Source organism: the organism of the source record quoted next, unplaced genomic scaffold, assembly GCF_019419815.1.
Source record: "Pyrus x bretschneideri cultivar Hongxiangsu unplaced genomic scaffold, Pyrus_bretschneideri_v1 Contig51, whole genome shotgun sequence".
Classification (NCBI taxonomy): domain Eukaryota; kingdom Viridiplantae; phylum Streptophyta; class Magnoliopsida; order Rosales; family Rosaceae; genus Pyrus; species Pyrus x bretschneideri.
Window position 1 is genome coordinate 336,092 of NW_025999789.1, and position 13,959 is coordinate 350,050.

The following is a 13,959-nucleotide window of genomic DNA, read 5'->3' on the forward strand; positions in this document are numbered from 1 at the left end:
CGTGGCAGGTAAGGATGGGAATATACATATAAGGATCACTCCCCTGGGCGATGTGGAATGTCACATCTTATCTTCAACTTCAATGTTGTGGGAATGGTGTAGGTATTTATAGGAAAAAAAAATTAGATTTTTTTTTTTTTAATTCATCCAAAAAAAAAGTTTTCAAATTCCAACGGTAACTTGATGTTAGCTAGCCGTTGCTAGTTGGTGTCATGCTAACACCATGTAGCCGTTGGCATTCAAATGGGCTTAACTAGAGGGCTTGCTGGCACAATGTCAAACTTGACATTCTGGCGCTGGAGCAAAATAAGGGCTAGCAAAATGTCAAGCTTAACATTCTGGTGTTGGAGGGTTGGTTGGTTGGCTGGAAATGACCAGCCCACTACCTGAATTTGGGGTTTGGGCCCGCTAGGACCCACAAGCCCTTTGGCCTAGCCTTCAGTTGGAGATGATTTTCGTGTCATTTGTAGCTATTTTTAGCCTTATGACCCTTTGACCGGGTCGGTTGGAGATGGCCTTATATGACGAAATCTGTTTGGCATGTTGTTTCCCCATTTTTCCTTCAAGACGGTTTCATGGTATAACTTAATATCATTCATTGGTACGCCATCCACTGTCTTGAAATACAGTTACATGTTAAGGTGAACCGGACACGTGAACTTTTTTTGTATGATAGTTTTGGGAGAGGAGATTCGAACTTGGGATCTCTTTTAACATTGAGAGACCGGGAGCATGTACGTGTTTTAAAATGTGGTTCGTTGATAAATTTTCGCTTTCATCAGTTTGCAGCTATATGATGTTTTAACAAAAGATAAACCTGGTTGATTAGTCATGGTATTTTTGTCCTGTGGTCGTTATATAGCTGTAAACTGCACCAACTCTTCTCATTTCCGCTTCTTCATATTAATTGAACGCCTTGTAATACCGTGTTAGAAATTGTGGATCGAACATAATTGTTCTACATCAGATAAGTGATTCTCCAATATCGATATATTACGGCATGTTTACTTACTTGGAATGGAGGAGGTCGTGAATCAAGAAAGGGAAAGTAGGCATGAGAATGGGATTAACTAGCAACCCTGTAGTTGATATGATCCCTAATTATTCAGGTATCAGATTACGGATTTTAATGTATAACCCACACTTTTTTTTATTCCATACGAGTTAGTTAACACAGGAGAAGTAAAGAATCAGGATCATTTCAATACCCATGTTTTAGTAAACGCAGGGAAGTCGGGAATCAGAATCATTACAATACTCATTCCACGCAACTTCTCAGGATGTTCTTCCTTTTGCATCTTTATTTCATGCTACCAAAAATCAATGCAATTGTTAATCAAACTCAGAGAAAAGCTGAAACTCATCTGCAATAGCAGATAGGAAGTACAAGCTATTGATATCATTCAGCTACCTACACTTCTCATGCTTTCAAAAGAATTACACTAAACATAAACTCTCAAGACTAACACCTCAATTCACTCATTTCAAAAGAATAAGAACTACAATACTCAGAAAGGTGAAGGCCATCAGCCGAGGCAGAACAGCTGAGAGAGACTAGGAAGATCCCAGAGAGCATCACCAGCGTTGTACTCATTGTCAAAGTACTCATTCACTGCATTCATTGTATAAAATGAAGCCGACATCTGCCTTTCTACCTCCAAGCACTCAAATTCCGTCACCTCTGGCTCTACGGCAACACTAGATTGCACCGTCACAGCAGTCGCCCTTCGCTAAATCCATCCCTTCATGGGTTATTGGAAGCTGATCAAACCCAATTAAGAGTGGCCACTGGAGACCAAAATGGTTACGAAACAACCCTGGTTGAAGATCATCAATGCAGTTGCTAATGTCTGGTCTATATGCATCATCAAACACCTGAACATTTTTCTGGCTTTTGCAATTAGGCAGACAAGTTTCACTAAAAGTAGCAATGGAGATAGCTGAACCGTCACTGAAAGAGGTATATTTGTTACTAGTTCTAGTACTAGTAGCTGTAGGGGTGGAATTTAAGCTGTTGGGGGTGGAACTTACAGGGCATTGCTTCAAGCTCTTTTTCTGGTTGAGGAGGTTTCTGATCTTCAAAGAAAGTGGAGAGTTAGAAGAGACATGAGTGGCGAAGTTGGTTCGGGTATTCGAACCCCGAAGAAGGTAAGCAGCCTCGTCGTAAGCTCGAGCAGCTTCCTCGGCAGTCTCAAAGGTTCCAAGCCACATTCTTATCTTCTTTGTTGTGTCCTTGATTTCTGCAACCCACTTCCCGGATGGCCTTTGTCTCACCCCAACAAACTTGCACTTGGATTTGGTCCTCTCTTTGAACCTTGTTTGTTTGTTGGCTAAGACTCCCCTTTGCTGCTTCGGGGCTCGATGTTCCATGGAAGAGGCTGAAAGTGAGAACTTTAGCTTGTTTAAGAATACTTCTGGAAGAGCTAAAAGTGATTTCAGATAATCAAAGAGCTTTTAACAGCGTTTGATAGAAGGAAGATAAAAAAACTAAAAGTGCTTTTGGATTCTAAAAGCTCCCACCCCTGTTGGTCCTCGGGGCTTCATGTTCTATAGGAATGTTTGAAGCGAAGTTGTGAATGAATGAAAGAGCAAAAATGGGTGTGACTTGTATAAAAAGGTAGAACAGGGCAAAGGTTCTGTTTGGTAGTAGTGGGAAGCTCGTTTTCTTTCCCTTGTCAGCAGACTCAGCACGTCAATTTGTATTTGTTCGTTATTAAGGATGACTGATCTCTCAATGCTCACTCTAAATCAATTACATTGTTAGTAGCATTGATGGATAATATTTTAATAGCAAAAGATGTCGATCAATTATCTACACACTATTAACATTATCAACTATTCACATGATTTGTGTTTTTCGCTTGCTTGACTTAGAAAAGTTGTTACACATGAAGCTGCGTGTTGACAGTAAATAATAGATTTTGTATGTGCTTATAAGTAATTGAAATATGACTTATGTTGTCAATTAATTTTATGATAAAATTTCAATTTCTTCAGTTCAGCCAACTCTATTTATGTCTCATTCACATGACATCCATGACCCACCCCAACGGTAACCGTAAGGGTTTGGGTAGTTGTCGTGGTCACTCCTCACCACCACCAAGGTCCAAAGCAGTTGGTCAACGGAGAGAGAATCGAAAGTCGTGGAAGCACGAAGGCATGACACATGGAGCACGAATATGGTCCCCTCCAAATGAATCATAAAAAATAAAAAATAAAAAATGGAAACGATAGCTGGCATTGCATTTGTATCCAAAGAATTTGAGGTTTGATGGCGAAGGAACGAATCTGATGCTGCATGCTTTCGTGTATGGTGGAATCCTTTTTCAGTATTACATAAGACATACCAAATACTTGACTTGCATTGCATTTACATTCATAATAAAAAGATAAAACGAATAACCAAACGAATAGATAAGATTCGAAGGTCTCAACTCATAACTAGCGTTAGATAGAATTGGATTGCAATGGATTGTCCAAGCCTCGAGCGCTTACTTCTTGAGCATTGGTTTTGAGCATTGAGCATCAGGCTCTAGATCCGGTTCCTGGAGGTCAGGGTCCCCTAGCCATGTTCCCGTCTCAGCTCTAGGGTCCTTGAGACGGGCTCAATTCTGAGACTAACTCTCTTTGGTTGCGGGATTCCAAGAACTCCTCGATATCTTTGAGGAACAAAGCTTTGTTCTTGGCACTGTTTCTCAAAGAAATGGAACCAGAAATATCATCGTCTTTGGGTGCTCAAAAACACTTGCACTCCTCAAGGATGACTCAGAATTACCCTAAAGTGTGATAGCTAGTTCAAATCCAACACAATAGCATACCATTGAAATATACCATAAAAGCCAATTTTATTGCCTTTTGGAGATCAAAATTGAAAACATAACGAAAGAATCGCCATCGATAATTTCATCAACAGATTCTTACAACGCAGGTATAGGAAAATACAAAACAGGATGAGACCAAAACTCCCACGAGAATTTTCTCACCAACAGCCCTCATAACCTCGGGCACCAACAAAAAAGAAAATGAAAGAAACCCTCACGAGCAGGAACAAGTCTTCTTTTCTTTTAGACTCAAAATCGCCACTATAAATTAACACTTTCATATACACCCTACAAAAAATGGTTTGACCAAACCGCACCAATGACTTCCACGCTGAATCGATGCTGACGGGCCGCTGTAAAACTTTTCACATAAATGACTGATGGGAAACATAGCAAGACAGGGAACAGTGCATCTGAAAGCAGCAAGGTGCACAATGCAAGCCAAAGTATTTATGAGGAGAGGATGGATTGCAGAGCAAGCTGTTGCTGGGGTTGCAAGGACGACCACGTTGAAGCCAATGTAGCTGGCGGCAAAGTCTGCTGAAGTTGCCTTAGCAGTTTAATCATTCGGTTTGCAGTCTGTTCAGTTGCCAGATCCTTACCGGCACATAGAACCTACACGAATAATCATAACCCTCAAAAGTAAATATTCTGGAAAGCTTGAAAACATATTACAAAAAACATGCATTTACTGGAGCCATCTGATTGCCTGTATTGTTTAAGATATCAATTAGAAGAGAATAAGAAAGCCTAGATTTAGGTTACAGTTATACTAGTTCGTTAATTAGTCCCTAAATCTTGCCACAACGAAAAAATGGCTCAATTGACCAAGGTGTGCACATTTCTGTACCATACATACAATAAATGATGTGCCTATAATTGCTTCACCTCAATAATAATCAGTACATAAGATACATATGTTCAAACTGATGAAATAGAATATTGAGAAATGTATTAATGAAAAAACATCGATTTTGATCATGATATGACACAGAAATATAGCTTAAGAGTGCTAATTTAGTTTCTAGATTACAAACCTCTGCAAACACTGCAACAATTTTGGGAAGATACTGATTGTTGGGACCCAAAAGTTCCCGATCAGACCTGTAGATGGATTACAAGGGTCACCTCTATGAATTGGTTTGGTAATGATATTCTGAAAGTTAAATATACGAAAAGGCAACAAGTAACAGAACAAGGCACAAGTACAAGAAAATTGAAGCTCTACCTCTCTACCATAGAACAAAGTTGGTCATGAACAACTTTGGCTTCAACCAAGTCACCTTTAATCGGTAAACAGTTCAACCATGCAGGAATGACCTGCAAAATGCCAAAAGGATGACAATCCATACCACCCCCCGAAAAAAAAAATAATAATAATGGAACTGATTAAAGAAAGATATTATTAATCTTAAAAGTGATAGTTGGCAAGATATATTATAATTAAACTATAGTGTTGCACTAAATTGAGGAACGTGCGCACAAAAAATATATTAGAGAGCACTACACAGCACAGTAGTCGTATACTCATAGTCAAGACTCCTTACTTTTGTGCGTATATTCCACAACAACACCAATGAAAGAATTTCTGATCAAACCATATGACACAGAGAAAATAAAAGTTAGTACCTGAGCTGCATCAATACTGTCACGGTGGAATTGGCTAATTTTTCCTAAAGCAGAAACAGCATTATCATATGCCATTACATTTTCAGATTGTTGGGCATTAGGATGCTGAATCACAGCGTTCAGCCTTGATAGAGCCTCTGTATAAAGCCACAAGAAAATGTTACTCACAAACATACATAAATGTTTCATCTATTTAAGATATTCAAGCAGAATTACCGCCAACAAGAGGTTTAATTATTGCTCCACCAAACTCTGAACAAATACCAAGTCCATATACAGCTGCCTGAAAAATAAAAATAAAACAAAAACAACCACTTAACACTAATGTCGAAGAGCAACCTGATGCATATTGAAACAGTTTGTTGAGATCAGACCTGTCGAACATCAGGGTTTTCATCATTGCAAGCCTCCAACAGAAAAGGAAGAAATGTGTCATAATATCTGATCCAACCAAATCATAACCAAATATGAGTACAGAAAACAAGAACTACTTAAAGTAAAATCTGAACGTTTCTATTAAAAAAACTTACTTTACAGCTGCTTGACGACACTGCTCTGCAACTTCATCAAAGATGCATATTGCAATCCTTCTCTCTTCAGGTGTTTTATCCTTGGCCTGTGTTTAGAACCCGAAATGAATAACATAGTTAAGAAGACAAACAAATTAGCTCACAATATAATGGCTGACAAAAAAATTAACATTCTACTTCCTCGAAGTGAAGCTTTCTAAGGAGCGTTTGAGTAAACATAAACAACTAAAATCCTAAAGTTGGAACAGAAAAAAAGGCTGCACCCGTGAGACGAAACTTACCCACATAGGCATTAAATACGATGATAGCTCATCAAAGAAAGGCAAGAAAGAGGCTTTAAACGTTTTAATCAATGTTCCAATGATTTCTCCCACCTGAAACAATTAAAAAATGTGTTGAAGAGAAACAGGACAAAAAGTCCCACACTGCATATGCTGGCCCAAAAATTAAAAAATCAGCAAATTGTTGACAAGCTACTTAGAGATTGTGTTAAAAAAACTCACTTGATCAAAAACTTCTTCCTCTTGTTCATTTTCCTCTTTAATCAGCTCCTGTTCCTCAGCATCAAAGTCTTCTGCTTTGGTCCTTTCTGCTCTCTCTCTTTTTCTACTAGAACTGGCAGTGATCACCTGCTTTATCTCCTCCACGATGGATCTCACCTGGTTTTCATCTAAAAGTGGTCCAGATGTCTGAAAGCAAAGATACAAGGCGAATGAATGGGGCCATACACAAGAAATGATGCACAATATAAAAATGAAAACACAAAAACAAATTTTTGTCTTTTGAACAAAGCTAATTCTGATTAACTCAACAAAACATTTCTCCTAAAACAGTTGGCTCATTCACTGCTTCCGTGCAAACTAAAATGAAGGATTGGCTACTACAAAACAAATTAATTAGTACTATATTGCAGTGACTGCCAGCATTTCCAAGTTCAAGCCCAAAATCTAAAAGGCAGAGATTTAATTATAAAAGTTCTTTCAAATCAAACTGATGATTTTCTTCTGCAATGAAAAGAAAATAAAACAGAAGTGGCATAGCATGGAACATGATTAGTATCCAGTACTCAATTAAAAATTTAACATTTCTAATCATGAGTGTATTGACAACTTCTCTACAACGAAAAATATAGCAATTCCAGCACTACTGAATTGGTCAGTTGGTGCGGAATGAGTGCAAAAAGTAAAACACACAGGGGCACAACGGAAATTCACAAAATTTCTTCAAGAATAAACAACGAACCTGTAAGCATTCATTTAATGCATCCAATATATTCGCACAGATTTCAGTATCAGGTTCCTGCATACAAATTGCAATCTCATACTTCAGAGAACATATAAATCATTACACCATGGTCAAGGAGGCTTAAATGAAAAACACTGAACAACCTTATGTAACGCTTCCACCAGAGCTGGAACAATGTAGTCAGACAATTGCTTTATATATGTTTCATTACGACCTTGAGCCTGCCCTTTCTCTATTGCTAATTTTGCAGAACGCAGTAGCTCCGGCATTGCTAGAAACAAAAAGTAGATATCTCTTTATTAAGAAACGGAGCAAACTCAAACAAAATCTGTAGAGGAAAGAGAAAATAAAAACATTGAGTATTAACAATTAAGGGTACCTGAAACAGCTGCCTTTCTAACTTCTTCATGGAAATAAAATTTAAGAAGTGGAACCAAAGTTGGGGCAACCTGCACAAATATGACCTTTGTAAGTATGCAACCAAAGTCGGACAAAAAAATAATAATCGTGACACTATTGGATACCTGATCAATCCAGGGAAAGAATCCCTCCTTCAGCTCATCAGCATAGCAACACAGCATATTGCAAGCTGTAGCTTTCTCCTCCAAGACACTTGTCTTGATTCCAATCCTTTTATCCCCAAGAGTAATTGTTTCCATACTGTAACACAAAAGCAGCTTTTAGCAAGAGAAGAAGTAACACAGAGCTAGATAACAGCCCTATTTCCAGATCTTGATATCTTTTACACACTCATTCACCAAAACTACACCTCAAACACTCTAAATCAGTACATTGATAACTTAACCAGATAATTATCAAGTATAGAAGCATATAAAAAAGTTGATGTGGACGTTAAAGCCACTGGTTATCCATGCAGTGAAAGTTTCTACACTAGATTCAGGTACTTACATATCAAACTTTAGGAAGGATACCAAGAAATAGGTAGTGATGCAACATTTGAGATATCTTACATGCCCGTTGGTATTGAACTTACGTAAAAAGGGAAATGAGAAAAGTTTCAGACCTATCATCATCAGAGTCATCAATATCATTTTCATCATCTGCAGATGTGATGGTTACATCTGGCTTAAGTTGAGCAGATTGAAGCAAAGGAGGCATTACAACACTCATGTATGGGAGGAAATCTTGTCCTAAGCACTTGCAGAGTCTAGCCCAGGCCTACAACATTGTAGATAAAATTTTATTGCAAACAATAAGCATTAGTACAGTAATTTTAGTGCACTTATAAGATAAGGGCATACTTGTAACATGTAACTTATAGTTGGATCATCTGTCTCCAATTGAGATCCTTGCAAAGCCATCAGCACTTCCATGACCTTCAGAGAAACAGTAAACACCAGTCTGTGATTAGAGAATTTGGCAGCAGCATTTTTCTATTAGGTTTTTAGATTGGCCAAAATGGCAGCAGCATGTTCACAGGTTGAAAGACTCAGTTTTTAATCTCCCAACTGATAAGCGGAAAAGAGCTGAAGCATATAACTTGAGCAAAGGAGGGTGCAGATGAGGAAAAGAACGGGTCAATTTCGGAATTTTGACAAAATAAAAATTCCATTGGGGGTATTAAGGTATGAAATGGTTCAAAATAACAAAATATAGATCTGCATGAACAAGCACCTTAAAAAATAACATGAAACCATCATCCATCAAATAGCCATTCATATCCCAGGTCCAATAAAGTAAACGTAGTTTCAAATGTATAATGCCTTACCTGCTTAGCGTCTTCCCTGAATTTCTCTTTCCAACTGCCATTCCAACCAAACTAATACACTCCATCGATTTGGCACGAAGCATGCGATTAGACTTATCAGTGGCATTCACCAAGATAGCTTTCAGGTAAGGCATAACTGCATCATAGTATTTTTGAAAATGCTCCTACACATCCCATTACCATCAAACTTAATCATCCATAAAATATATAAAATAATAATAATAAAAATAATAATTTCATGTATAATATCACATATTATAGTACAATACCTGAGATGAATCAGCAACCGATGCCAAAGCAGTCAAGGCACCCTCTTGCACCATTTGTTTTCCATTCTGCATGAAACGTGAAAAATCAGACACAATTAATAAATACTAGTTCAAAAGCATGTAATTAAGTAAAGTTTTACATCATGAATAGGGTGTTTGTATATACACACACACACACACACATAATCTTGATAAGCATTACCTGCAGAAGTACAAGCAATTTACTCACTACTCCATCCAAATACGGTGTTAAAATATCCGGAGTGCAATTCTCACTGAAATTCAGCACTGCTGAAGCAGCATGTGCCTGCAGATAGCAAATTACAAAAAAGGAAGCAATGAATAGATAATCTTGCACGTTTAATTACATGATCTTGATAATGAGCTGAGTAAAGCACCAAATGATCACTATCCTCCAAATTCAGAAAATAAAGAACCTCATATGGAGGATAGCTTGCAACTATAGATGCCAATGGTAGCTCACAAGTCGCAACAAAAGGCCAACGATTAGTTTTCAAACTGTACTTTTCAAAAAGTCCATACTTCAAAAAAATGTGACAACATCAACCACAAACATGCAGTCAAGCACATATGACTTTTGCGTGGACTCATTCAAACATCCCATTAACCAGAAACAGAAAGTGAACTAAATAAGTAACGGCTCTCCTGAAGTCGAGGACATAAGATGACTAACAACTTAGGACATTATACACACTAGAATGCTCTACAGTACACAACTTGTAAAGAATCCTTAAGATGAGAAAGTGCCAGTCAATATTAGTCTTGTGGTCACCCTCTAGTGCATGACGAAGGTCACCTGGATTGCAGGATACAAATCCATACCATTCAAATAATAAAACTGAATATCAAGTCAATTATTTAGAAACAGGATTGGATGCTACAACCAGGTACTAACCTGAACACGAGGGTTCTGAAAATCATCCATAGCTCCAGCCAATGCTGGGAGCACCCGTTGGTGATACTGAACTTGCAGATCTGGGCCCAAATCAGTAGACAACTGCCCAATTGCGTTTATCGCTGCCCACCTTACACGAGGATGTGGATCTTGAAATGAGTTCAAGACCATTGCTACCACTTGCTCCAAATTTTTAATCATTACCTGCAAATAAAATAAAAATGAAAGGAACAGATTAATGGTCGTCATTAACAACAAGGTAAATGGAAATTCATTTAACTAGAAAGCTGCACAAAAGTACTTTATAGCTGTACTATTCACTTATTTAAGGATATAAAAGTGCCCCCTCCGAAACTGCATAGTAGGAATATACAATAGCTTATGTAAGATGCAAACATCTTACATAAGTGTATTGTATCTGGCCTGAAAGCTTTTCATTCATATTGTGCAAGTGTGAATGTGACTATCAAACCGTACAAACATTGAATAATTTCAAACGAATGTTTCTCATTACATCTCTAACCTGTTATCCATTCGAATTCACACAATAGCACATTCAACACATGTCAAAAACCTAGGCTCTTTTATTACCAAAACTCAACTCTATTACTTCAACAGAAAAGGCATGTTAAGTATTCAAAATGTGGTTAAAGGCGGAACCATGAAAAATTGGACAAGCAACTATCCCAAGCATAATGTCTCTAACTAATGACAATCAGTTAACCTGGATATACAATTTCACAAATAATTGCACAACTATCAAAATAAAAATTGAAACCTTGGCACAACCCTCAGCAATCTGAGCCAGGGCAATCAATGCAGCATGGTGCTTCTGCCACTCAGGGGCAGCCAAATATGCAGGCAATTGCTCAGACGCCACAGGAACAATGGTATTCCCACCCAGGGATATGGCAAGCCTATCCAAACACTCCTGCCCAACACTGTAATTACCAGTCTCACCCGCATCCTCATCTTCACTCTCTGCCGCATGCCATGCCGGTTCGTCCTCAATATCCAGAAGCATTTTCATTAAAATGGAAAATAATCGGCTTATAAACTGCGGCAACTTCCTCATCATGCCAGGAGCACGCTCTCTGGCCTCGGCCAGAGTGATGACGAACTCAATGGCCAAGTGCCTTGTCCCTTCTTCCAAGGAATCGGCCTCAGCAATCTGTAACATTGCCCCAACGACTTCCACAATCTGCCGCCTCAGGAACCTCGGCTCGGTCCCAGCCAACTCAATCAATAATTCAAGAGCGTCCTGAGCGGTGGCCTCGTTCCCGTTGTTCAGAGCCTCCATCAACGTCTTCATCATCGCTGGCAACAGGTCCTGAAACCTATCCCTATCCGCAGAGCTGGTCAAACACTGAATGAAATTGATGACAGCGTTCAAAGCCGCGATCTTCACGTCGGGGCTCGGCGAATTCCCCAGACTATGCAAGAACACGGCGTGCAATTCCTTTATGTGCGGCACCATGGTGTCGCCGATGTACTGCGATAACTGAGCGAATATCAAGAACGCCGCTTCTTGAAGCTTGGGCGAATCGGACGAAACGCAGTGGAACATAAAGGGCAAGAGCTCCGGCCACCCGTTATCCGGCAAAATCCCGGAGGCCAGCTCGGAAATCGTATCGCATAGCTTTTTGGAGATAGATTTGGTGTCCTCCTGCTGAATACACGTGAGCAGAACGGTCTTCAGCGTCGATTGGGTCGTGGGATTCAATCGGGGCCAGAGGTAAGAGTCGTCGCGGGTGAGCTGCTTGCGGAGGAGAATCGCGGACATGGCGCGGGCCTCGGCGGCGGGGGAGAACTGGAGGAGGTGGGCGAGCTTGAGGGAGAGGGAGTCGGGATCGGTCTGCTTGCAGAGGTTGAAGAGGAGCTCGGCCTGGGAGCGCTGCTCGTTGGCGGAAGACATGAGGTGGGAGATTAGGGTCTGGAAAGGGGCCGGGTCGGGGCCGAGAATGGTCGCCAGTTGGGCTTGCTGTAAGTGAGTCGACTCGGCCATCGGAACCAGGTGCAGTTGTTTAGGGTTCTTGCCTGCTCTGCGCTGGGTGTGGATTGGAGTAAGTGGTGAACCCGCGAAGAGAAGATGCCCTTTCTCTCACTTTCTCTCTCTAGACTTTTGAATCAAATCAAAAGTTGGGATATTTGGGGAGTTTAGGGGTGCGGGGGATTAAAGTAGGAGCGGGAGCAGAGGAGTGGGGCTCCTAAATAAAGGAAGAAATGCAAGGAATTATCCAATGGATGATTAGCTGGGCGTGGGTCGGTTATCAATCATGATTTATGACTATAATTTTCCCACCAAAATTTATTTTTGGAGGGAAGGGAGAAGGGACTCATTTTTTTTTTGTTTAATATGGTATAAAATTATAATTTGAAAATTTTAAGTTTTAACGATAAAGACAAAATAAAAGGTAAAGTGAATAGTATAAAGATTGATTTTTTAATGTAAAAATATGATTTTTCGTTAAAATAAACAGTACCGGATAGCTTTTCGTTAAAGTTCTTTAAAATCATATCTTGGAATTTTATTAATTACCAAAAAAATATATAATTTCTGTGGAAAATAGGTGGGCCAACCAGTTTATAAAGCAAAGCCCAACTTTTTCATAAAGTCCCTTTGATTGGCCGTCTTCCTAATTCTGAATTTTTAATTGTTTTCCCATTTTTCAACAAAGCAAAACAATATTTTGAGTTAAAAAGGAAAGGATTTCTAAACATTTATTTTCTCCTCAATAATAGGTCCATAAACGAAAATGAAAAACCGAAACGGGGTTTGAAATTTTTAAATTTCGGAGCGAAATTGTAGAGAGGGGAAATGGTAGGGTTTAGTATTTAAACCTTCCCTTCTAGTTTCTTTCTACTCCCAGTTTAATTGCCTCCACCTCCACCAGTCCACCTCCGCAGACCAACCACCAGCATAAAATCAAGGAATTGGTTTCTCAAGGTAATTCCTAAACCCTAATTTCATTTAATTTCGTGCTATTCCGTCATCGCAATTGCTTGATCTCTGACATTAGAATTGTGTTCTGGAATGGAGATGGCAAGGAGCCGGCGGACATTGAGTCCCTCCTGCAGGAACGATTCAAGGCTAATGAACCTACCCGCCGATATCCTTGACGACATCCATTTAGGCTAGCTAGTTAGTTATGCGGTTATGAAAAGATGCAAAATTGCAAATGCTTTCATCCATTCAATATTGAAAAATGGGAAATCTTTTAAATAAGAGTCACTCTACTACTTAACAATTTAACGTCAATTTTTATATCAATATTATAAAATATTGTATAAAAAATATAAGATGACAGAAAAGAATTGATGTGTTTATTTTTAAAATAGCTTTTGTTGTACTTTAAGAAAAACAAAAGTTGGTTGCTGAACAATTAGTAGGAGTTCCTGCGAAAAGCCAATGTAATTGCTCTTGGTTTGACACTTTATTCCTTTTTTTTTTTTTTTCCGGCAGAATTGTTCATTTTGAAAAGTATCCTTCTAACACAATGCCCTCTCTTACGAGTCTCCTTCATTCCTTATTTTGTAGAAAATTACTCATTCATTAATACAAGGGGTATTCTAGGCCAATAAATTTTTATCAAACAGAATTTAGTGTTTTCTCTTTAAATTGAAGCAGCTTTTTTATGGAAAAATGTAATACCAAACAGAGCCTAAGTATGCGACTTTTATGGTTCAAGCAAACATCGGTTTTGGAGTTTACGGATAAATTGTCTCCATTTAGTATTAGTCTATTTCTAAAAACAATGTATAAATCTATCGCGTGACACATTAAGATTACTATGTAAAGCACAATAAATATTTGACGTAC

At 38.8% G+C, this 13,959-nt stretch overlaps 1 protein-coding gene, 1 long non-coding RNA gene and 1 pseudogene across 2 annotated transcripts; 1 reads left to right on the plus strand and 2 right to left on the minus strand.

Annotated features, from left to right (window-relative positions):
- Nucleotides 1-1,277: 1,277 nt before the first annotated feature.
- On the minus strand, nt 1,278-2,752 carry LOC103931423 (ethylene-responsive transcription factor ERN1). Its single transcript, XM_009340899.3, is given in 2 exon segments — nt 1,278-1,721; nt 1,723-2,752. Coding segments are annotated over 2 exon segments (843 nt in total). The 5' UTR covers nt 2,371-2,752; the 3' UTR covers nt 1,278-1,526.
- Nucleotides 2,753-3,868: 1,116 nt separating this feature from the next.
- LOC125470678 lies at nt 3,869-12,163 on the minus strand (annotated as a pseudogene).
- Nucleotides 12,164-12,832: 669 nt separating this feature from the next.
- LOC125470679 lies at nt 12,833-13,571 on the plus strand. The gene is made up of 2 exons (XR_007252983.1): nt 12,833-13,086; nt 13,180-13,571. It is a non-coding gene; the product is annotated as an uncharacterized LOC125470679 (long non-coding RNA).
- Nucleotides 13,572-13,959: the final 388 nt, after the last annotated feature.